This window comes from Cnephaeus nilssonii, assembly GCF_951640355.1.
Source record: "Cnephaeus nilssonii genome assembly, chromosome: 10".
NCBI lineage: Eukaryota > Metazoa > Chordata > Mammalia > Chiroptera > Vespertilionidae > Cnephaeus > Cnephaeus nilssonii.
The window spans coordinates 85,362,028-85,371,506 of NC_137081.1; the positions used below are offsets into that span (position 1 = coordinate 85,362,028).

Consider the following 9,479-nt stretch of genomic DNA (forward strand, 5'->3'; position numbering starts at 1 on the left):
GATCTGGGCTCCGGACAAAGCCCTAAGCAGGCAGAAGGTCTGTCATCCCCAGGGCCCTTCTGGCACCTTGCTTCTTTCTGCCTTCTGGTTGGTAAACCAGACCCGGCTAGCCTCATTTTTGCCTCGGGCAGCTGGGCATCTTCGGTCCGTTCCTCTGATTGGGAGGGAGGGGGCGCTCAGCCTCCAGATTTGCAGGCCTGGGCGGCGGGGCTGCAGTCCGGCTGAGCTCGGAGGCCGCCAGGGTGGCCTGAGATGCTCGTGATGGCACGCTCCGCCTCGGTGGTCATAGGTTTCCCAACATCCTAGAAAAGCCCAAATGACCTCCCACCCCGCTTGGGGCCTCCAAGTCCTAGGTGCTACGGGGTGTGGCCATGGTGGGTGGGGGGTCTGGACGAGGGAGGGGAGAGGGCAGGGCGCTGTTCCTGGGCAGGGCACTGCGCCCTGTGAGCACCGAGGTGCTGCTCCACTCCCAGGTGGGGGCGTAAGAAAACGCAGAGGAACGGGTTGCACTTGGGGGTCTGGACGTGGCTGGGAGTTCCGTTTCCAATGACAGCGCCTCTTGTCTGGTGGCCGAGAGCCGTGGCCTTGGCATTAGGAGTTGATTGGGTTCTGCGAGGAGCTTGGCCCAGTTGCCTCCTTTGGGGTTCCCCACCAGCGGTGTGACCTAGGTGTAACTGTCCCCCTTTGCAGATGAGGAGTTAGAGACTAGAGAGGGTGAAGGCTGTACCCAAGGTCACTCCTACAAAGCTGGCAGTGGCTGCGCCTGGACTGGAACCCGGGTTTGTCTGAGGCCAAGGTTTGCCAGTTGGGTGGTGGGTGGATGGTGGGTGGTAGTGGTGTTGGATCCCTGTACAATCGCGGAGCTCCTCGGGGCTCGAAGCCAGCGAAAGGAGCAGCTAGCCAGGCCTCCCGCGGCCGCCTCCCCCGCCCCCAGCCTGCAGGTCCCTCACCTCAGCCAGTGCGCCAGCGGCCAGGGCGCCCGGCTAGGGCTCTGCAGTGCAGCCCGGGAGGGAGCGACAGCCATCGACGGAGCCAGCCCCGCGGCCCGAGCCCGCCTCACCGCCCCCGCCTCGCCAGCCCCCAAGGGAGCACCCTGGAGGGCCGGGGGCCGCCTCGGCAGGGGAGAGCGGCCTCTTCTGTCTGGGAGGGCGGCGGTAGGGTCGAGGGCAGGGCCTGCGCGGCCGCAGGGCGGGGGCAAGCGCTGGGATCCCGGGCCGCGAGACCGTCGGTGCCACCGGCTGCCCAGCTGGGCGAGGGTCCGGGGTGCCCACGTGGTGGGAAAGTTTCCAGACGGCAAAAGTGGCCGGGCATTGCAGGGTGGGGGGAAGGGAGGGCCGGCCGGCCCCTCCTTCTCGCTCAGGCAGAAAGGAAAAAAATCGGAGGGAAACAAGGGGGGGGGGTGGGGGGAGCCGGCAGCACCGACCTGAACAGATTCCGCCTCTTCCCACCCCCCTCACCTCCCCCGTCACCCTACCCCCAGCCGGGAAGCCGGAGCGGGGAGGCACCGACGGCCTCCTCCCGCATGGCCAGGGCGAGACTCCCTCACCCCCCCGCCTCTTTTTGCCAACGTCTATCTCAACGCGCGCGCACTTACGGAGATTGTGCGCCCCCCCGCCCCCCCGGGAGAAAAAGCGAGCAGAGTAAAAGAAGAGCGGGCAAAGACGAGAACTCCTCTTCGGCGGCTCTGCACTCCGTGTCGGCCCGGCGCGGGGACGCGGCCGCCCCCCGCCCGCTCTCTCCGGCCTGCGGCGAGTGTCAGCGGGAGAAACCAGAGCACCCGCACCCGGCGACGCTGCGAGACTTTTCGGCGCTCGAGCCGACATCGCCGCCGCCGCGGCAGGCAGCGGAGCCCAGGGCGAGAAGGGCCCGGCCTCTGCCTCGTCTTCCTCGCCGGGCGTCCCGCGCCCCGCCGGCCCGCGCAGGCAGCGGAGAGAGGGAGGGAGCCGCGAGGAGGCGGGCGGAGCAGAGGCCCGAGCGAAGCGCGCAGCGGCCGGCCCGCCCGCCGGTGGATGGATGCGGCGCCCCGGGAGCCTAGAAACAACTTTGCCGGGTGACGCGCCGGGAGGACTGCAGGGCCCGCGGCCGGGGATTCCGCGTCGCCTTTGAGCGGACCGCGCTCCCCGGTGCCACCCGCACTGCGCTCGCTCCGCTCCGCCGCCCGCCGGCCCGCGGCGAGGACGACCCGCCCGTTGCCGCCACCGGCGGCTCTTCCTCCGTGGGAGGCGGCGAGAGCGAGGCGCTCAGGTGCGAGCGTGGGGCCCCGCCGCAGAGCCCGCCGCAGCGCCGCACCGCGCCGCGCCCGGCTCCGCTCCGGGGGCTCCGGCGTCTTCGCTTCCGTCTCGGCCAAGTTGCGTCCGCCGGCCCTTTGGTCACCTTCCCTGCCCCGCAGCCAAGCCTCCGCTTTCGCTTCCTCCGAGCGGGGACTGCGGGGCCCCGACGCGGAGAGGATGGGGAGAAGGCTGCAGATACCGAGGCGCCCCGAGACGCCCGGGCGGCAGTGATCCTCCCCCCGGCTCCCGCCTCGCCTCACTCGCCTCTCCGGTCCCCGCGGCCCTCGGCGCCCCTTCCCCGCCGCGCGGAAACCCCGCGGCCCGGCCGGCCCCCTCCCCCTGTGAGCCGGCGGCGCTCCCGGCAGGCGGGCGGAGGCCCGGGAGGGCGCGGGCGGGGGCGGGGCGGGGCGGCGCGCCCGGAGCCCGGAGCCCGGAGCCCGGAGCCCGGAGCCCGGCCTTGCGCTCGGCTCGGCTCGCCTCGCGGCGGGCGCCCTCGTCGCCAGCGGCGCACCATGGACGGGCTGCCCTGTTGGGCGCTGAGGGCCGCCTGCCTTTTGCTGTTGGCGGCCGGCTGGCTGGGGCCGGAGGCCTGGGGCTCGCCCACGCCCCCACCCTCGCCCGCCGCCCCGCCGCCGCCCCCGCCGCCCGGAGCTTCGGGAGGCTCACAGGACACCTGCACGTCGTGCGGCGGCTTCCGGAGGCCCGAGGAGCTGGGCCGGGTGGACGGCGACTTCCTGGAGGCGGTGAAACGGCACATCTTGAGCCGCCTGCAGATGCGGGGCCGGCCCAACATCACGCACGCTGTGCCCAAGGCCGCCATGGTCACGGCTCTGCGAAAGCTGCACGCGGGCAAGGTGCGCGAGGACGGCCGTGTGGAGATCCCGCACCTCGACGGCCACGCCAGCCCGGGCGCCGATGGCCAGGAACGCGTCTCTGAGATCATCAGCTTCGCCGAGACAGGTGGGTTGGTTCTGCTGGCGGCTAGGAGTGGCCCTCGATCCCTCCCCCATCCCCTTCTCCTCGCCCGCTCCGGCCGCAGCAGCCAGCGAGCCCTCCGGTACCTGACTCCCGGCCCAGCCGCTCGCCCGTGGCCCAGTGCACTCCGTCCTGGTTGCCGTCTTCTTAACCCAGGGCGCAGATTCCTTCTCACGTCCCCTACCCCCACCGCCAACACCTTGCCTTCCACCCCTGCTCTTCGGAATCCGACCCCCGCGCCTCTGGGCGCGCGTCCCCCTCCTGGCAGATGCGTGCGGCCCTGCTCCGAGGCACTTGCTTAGGGATTGCTTAATGTTTTTGTTTCCCACGATCGGAGTGTAGGCTTAGCAGTGTGGCTGGAGATGTGTGTTCTTGTTGATATCAGTGGGCCGGAGGCGTGAGTGAGTGAGTGAGTGAGTGAGTGTGTGTGTGTGCCTGCGTGAGAGGCCCCAGGGCTGCTTCCATCCCCAGCGGCGTGGGCTTGCCAGGATTGCTGAAGCCTCACTAGGGAGAGCTAGGCAACCTCTCTTCCGATTGTGTGGGCACCGGAATGGAGCGGAAGGCGAGCTTCTCAACAGGTCCCATCATTTACGCAGAGAAAGCCGCGCGGGGGACAGCCCCATGCCTTTGGGCTCGCCTGGCAGCAGCAGCAGCCCCCTCGCCCCAGAGCCACAGAGTTTGTAGTTAACAAAGGGTAGGAGTCCTTTCTGGAATTTTCTTGTGGCCCTGGAGTGCCAATTTCTACCACTGTCTAAATATGAAAATCAAGAGAGAGAGAGAGAAAAAAAAATCTTTCCAAACTTTAAAAGGAGAAAATTGTGTTCACGTTAAACTGCTGCAAGTGTTTTCAACTTCGCTGTCCTTTTCAGGACTTCAATGAGCCAGGCTGCCTTTTGTGCCTGGGGCTCAGCCCCACTTGCGCGGTGGGGACTGCGGAACAGGTCCAAGAGGGGGAAGCCCTGGGATGGTCAGGGTGGGGGTGGGGAGGGAGCCTAGCATGGGGGACCGATTGTGTCCCCAGGCTGCAAATGCCTCCCCCGGCAGTCGCCACCCTCCCAGGCAACAGGCAGACGGGCCGGTGCTGCCCAGGGATGAGAAGTTTTGCATGGCCGGGTGTGGAGAAAAGCAGAGACAGTCGGGCTGGTCTGGGCTTAGAAAGAGACGCATTGCCGTTTTAGCTGTCCAGCCGAGTGGGGAAGCTCCACATGCAATTAGAGAGCCTGGATTAAAAGGTGCTCTGGGGCCCAGAGTAGAAATGCGATTCTGGAAGGTCGAGGAGGCCTTTTGGTCCCTGTGGCACAGAATGACAGCGGGGGCTGTTATATTTCTGGTCCGTTTCGTGGAGCCAGCTCTTTGACTTATAAATAACAGATTCAGGTCACAGGCAGCTCGTCCAAGACCAGCTTCTAAGGCTGCACTTTCCCCCATTTCAAAGTCAGATGTCAGTGTTATTAGAGGAGCCAGGCGAGGCCCGAGGAGGGGCTGTGGAGGGGGACACACTGGTAGGAGGTTTGATAAAACCAGCCGTGGCCATACAGTTGCTTTATTTGTTCTTCCTGAAGAAAAAAAAAAGAGAAAAAGAAAAAAGAAGCAGAGATGGTCAGAGAGGAGTTGCTGAAATGTGGGGTGAGAGAGGAGTCACCCCTGGGGTGGCATTGGGGCTCTTCTTGTGGAGCTGAGTTATTGAGAAAACCAATAAACCAGTTCCCCTTTTCCTTGGAGATGATGAGTGTGCCGTTAATGGGGAGCCCGGGTCTCGTCAAAGGAGTGGACCTCAAGTTTCAAGGCTGAATGTCCCGTCCCTTGGAACGAACGAATCGGAAACGAGGGCTGCACTTTGCAGTCTGCAGGCACTTTCCTTGTCGGAAACATGAGCAGGACTCACTTGTTTGCTGTGGAGGTCCCCGTGGGGTGGGTCAGATCCTGCTTAGGTAAACACTGGAAAGAGGCAGTAGGTGGCTCGGCTAGATTTTGCAATGCCCTAAGTTAACAAAAACAAAACAAAATCCCCCACTTGACTAAAACAACCTACCCCCAAGTTTTCAGTGTGATCCTGGTTTTGTTTTTTAGATTTCACAGATACCAATAACAACTGGTTAAGACCTTGGCCTCTTGACAAGTTCCTCTGTGGAGCTTTGAGGCCTGACGGCCTGTCTCCAGGGAGCCCTGGCCTGGGAGAGGTGAGGTAGGATTTTATAGGCCTGGGCTATTCAGCTCCAACCTGGTCCACGTTTCTCAATGGGAAACGATTTTCCCTGCCTCTCCCAGGTTCTAGCCAGAGGCTTTGGCCTGAGGAATGGTATTTCTGGTCAATAACGTCTTCCAGCTGCGAGCTAGCATTCCAGCACCACGCAGCAGCCCCGTTTCCCCCATTGCCTCGTGTTCTCCTTGAATTAACTTGGCCTGCTCTCTCTCCCGCTTCTCTGCAGATGGCCTCGCCTCCTCCCGCGTCCGCCTCTACTTCTTTATCTCCAATGAAGGCAACCAGAACCTGTTTGTGGTACAGGCCAGCCTGTGGCTGTACCTGAAGCTGCTGCCCTATGTCCTGGAGAAGGGCAATCGGCGAAAGGTGCGGGTCAAGGTGTACTACCAGGAGCAGGGCCACGGCGACCGGTGGAATGTGGTAGAGAAGAAGGTAGACCTCAAACGCAGCGGCTGGCACACCTTCCCCCTCACAGAGGCCATCCAGGCCCTGTTTGAGCGGGGCGAGCGGCGCCTCAACCTGGACGTGCAGTGCGATGGCTGCCAGGAGCTGGCTGTGGTGCCCGTGTTCGTGGACCCCAGCGAGGAGTCTCACCGGCCCTTCGTGGTTGTGCAGGCTCGGCTGGGTGACAGCAGGCACCGCATCCGCAAGCGGGGCCTGGAGTGCGATGGCCGGACCAACCTCTGTTGCAGGCAACAGTTCTTCATTGACTTCCGCCTCATCGGCTGGAATGACTGGATCATCGCGCCCACCGGCTATTACGGGAACTACTGTGAGGGCAGCTGCCCAGCCTACCTGGCCGGGGTCCCGGGTTCAGCCTCCTCCTTCCACACGGCCGTGGTGAACCAGTACCGCATGCGGGGCCTGAATCCCGGCACGGTGAACTCCTGCTGCATCCCCACCAAGCTGAGCACCATGTCCATGCTCTACTTCGATGACGAGTACAACATCGTCAAGCGAGACGTGCCCAACATGATCGTGGAGGAGTGTGGCTGTGCCTGACGCAGCGGGGCTGTGGCAGTGGGGCGCCAGGACAGCCCTGGATGGGCTTCTTGCAGCCCCAACGGGAAGGGTGTGCGTGGTAGGCTGAGTGCTGTTGTTAGTGGGCTGCCCAGAAGGTGCCAGGGTGAAGCCTGAAATATTTTTCTTCTACTTCATCCAGCGATCAGTCAAAAGCAGAGCAAGAACCCTCAACTGACATGAAATACTTTAAAATGCACACGTAGACACGCACAGCCAGACGCATCCTGCCACCCACACAGCAGCCTCCAGGATACCAGCAAATGGATGCGGTGACAAATGGCAGCTTAGCTACAAATGCCTGTCAGTTGGAGAGAATGGGGTGAGCAGCCACCATTCCCACCAGCTGGCCTGACCACTCTGAATTGCGCCTTCGGAGCACACATAAAAGCACAAAGACAGACAGACACACACACACACACACACACACACACACACACACCACACACACACACGGCGGGGGGAGCACCGGCGCACAGGAGCAAAGCAGAGGCGGGGGTGGGGAGTGTGTGGGTAGGCAGAGGGGCTGCATAGCTCCTTTGCTTGTGCAAGACCTGCTGTGCCTCAGCCTCTCCCGTCGCTTCCTCCCTGCATGGACCCTTCATGCTGCAGGACCAGGGGAGCCCGTCCGTTCCCTCCCGGCGCGGAAAGGAGCCCCAGAAAGCACTCAGCCCTGCCAGAGACCGGAGCGTGGCAGTGACCCTTTGACTGTTGCTGGGGTCCCTGGCCTGACTTATATGTGTGCTTGTGTTGGGAGTGGGGAGGGAGGGAGAGGAGAAGGGTCTTAATTTGATGCTTTAACTGATTGCTAGCAGTTGACAGGTCATTCATTCCAGTTGTATAATTGAAAAGGGACTTTCCTACCAGGTATGATCTTTTACGTTAAAATCTAGATTGTTCTAAATGGGAAGAAAACAATTGCAATCTGTCCCCTTCACTGGGGCTGTTCCTCTAGGACTGGCTAGGGAGGGGTGGAAATCACCCCTAGGCCAAGGGGTGAGCCCAGAGGAGGAAATGGTGGGGTGGAGGCATTCTGGAAATGCTGAGTGGTGGTGGGGATGCCCCCTCAGTACGGGGCAAGGGACGGGGAACAGTTACGGTCTTGGAGAGATGGGGAGGGCTTTCAGCTGCTTTGCAGAAGTTGCCAGTGTGGGCCCTGGCCACCAGGGCTAGCCATGGACGTGGCCCCGCCCGCTCGCCTGCCCACCAGCCCCTCCTAGCACTTGCAGACCTGCCGGAATGCACATGATATAGCACTTGCCCATCTGCGCGTGTCCAGAAGTGGCCCTTGCCAGAGCACTGACTTGCTCACCCCAAGGTGTCCAAGTGCCATGTGAACTATGCAATTTAAAGGGTTGACCCACACTAGACAAACTGGACTCGAAGACTCTTTTTATATTTTTTATACTTGAAATGAAATCCTTTGCTTCTTTTTAAAGCGAATGATTGCTTTTAATGTTTGCACTGATTTAGTTGCATGATTAGTCAGAAACTGCCATTTGAAAAAAGAAGTTATTTTTATAGCAGCAAAAAAAATACAGTTAAATGTATTATACATAATTTTGGAACCAAAGAGGCCAACAGATCAGTTTTAATTTTTATTAGATGGTGAGGCCATCTTGTATGAGGTGGACATTCTGAACAATCCCTTGAGTGGCCTGCCAACGTTTCAGGGTATAAATGAATTTTGTTTATTCAGTTTGATGAGTCTTTTCTATCCTCACACACCCAGAAGGTAGAGTAAAAATGACTATGGTAGAACGCAGGTGTGTATTTTTAAATCCCCATCTTTATGTTTATTTAATAAAGCTCCCCTTAGGTTCTGTTTCATAATAATTTAAAACCAAACAATTTTCCCATAGACTGGCTGTTAAAGTATTTTACATTTGTGTACAGTTCAAGAAAATAAAAGATTGAGTGCCATGGGCTTCCTGCCTTGTGTGATGTCTGGGGGAGGGGCTGGAGGTGGCGGCGGGAGGCGGGTGAGTCCAGGTGCCCAGCTTTGATGCCAGTTGCCTCTGGCTCGCTCCCGGCACTCTCAGTCCCGCCACGAGCGTGATGTCAGTCAGAGAGTCTAGGAAAAATGGCAGGAGATCAAAATGAAGAACAATTAGCAAATTCATGAATTACACATTTGTTTACTCTTCCAGTCTCAAGACGAATTTGTTTCACCAAGGCTGCATCTATCATCACTTGAAAGTGCTGGCTAAACCCCCATCCATGGGAGGACATGTAAAACCCGGGGCTGCAGCCCACCTGACCTCCATGCCCACCTCCACTTACTGACTGGCACCAGAGGAGGCGAATACCCTGGGCCAGAAGGATACACAGACAAGGCTGCGGGGGTTGTACCTGGTGGTGGGGGTTTGGTAGTCCGATTGCAACTGCGGGTGTGACTTGAGGTGCCCACGAGGTGTTGTTACCAGGCAGCCCTTGTGTCATGCTTTCCTGGGAAATGGTTCGCTCTTCGTTTTCCAGGGTTTGGAATCTGAATCTCAGAAAGGTTCGGAGATTGCCTGAGGTCCCACAGTCCGGACAGGCACCCTGGGCACTTGAGTCCAGGTGCCATGTCTGGTCCACCTGTTCCCCCAGGAAGATGGCAGCCCTAAGGCCTTGCCTTCATCTGAGACACTGCAGGGCCTTGGGGCTGCTTGCTTTTTGGGGTCACATGCAGTCTTTCCAGAAAACCTTAGGACGTTTGAGCAGATGGGGACCTTAGGGATTAGCTAACCCCCTTCAGTTAACAATGGGGAAACTGAGGGGCCCAGGCAGCTGCAGGGGCGTATCTTCACAGCCGCCCGGCATCCGGAGGTAGCTCTGGCCTCGGTCTTTTTCCCTTCCTGGCCTCACCAAGAGAGCTGCTGTGCCCGGCCTCCTCCGGAAGGGTGCGTTTATTAATCCACACAATCTTGAGACCGTCTAAAAGCTAATAGGGCAAGCAAGCACATTTCCCTTAGGCCGGCCGGCCCCACGGCTCTGCAGTGGGCTAGGCCCAGCAGCTGGTTGCTCCA

At 60.4% G+C, this 9,479-nt stretch overlaps 1 protein-coding gene across 1 annotated transcript; it reads left to right on the forward strand.

Annotated features, from left to right (window-relative positions):
* Positions 1-1,506: 1,506 nt before the first annotated feature.
* Positions 1,507-8,391, forward strand: INHBB (inhibin subunit beta B). The gene is made up of 2 exons (XM_079781972.1): positions 1,507-3,230; positions 5,675-8,391. The coding sequence occupies exons 1-2, from the start codon at positions 2,783-2,785 to the stop codon at positions 6,448-6,450; spliced, it is 1,224 nt and encodes a 407-aa protein (XP_079638098.1). The 5' UTR covers positions 1,507-2,782; the 3' UTR covers positions 6,451-8,391.
* Positions 8,392-9,479: the final 1,088 nt, after the last annotated feature.

What these genes read in the sequence shown, in the direction of transcription:
- INHBB (XM_079781972.1), top strand. Translation starts at nt 2,783, where the DNA reads ATGGACGGGCTGCCCTGTTGGGCGCTGAGGGCCGCCTGCCTTTTGCTG. An exon ending in CATCAGCTTCGCCGAGACAG is followed by an intron (nt 3,231 to 5,674) that starts GTGGGTTGGTTC and finishes GCTTCTCTGCAG; the next exon opens with ATGGCCTCGCCTCCTCCCGC.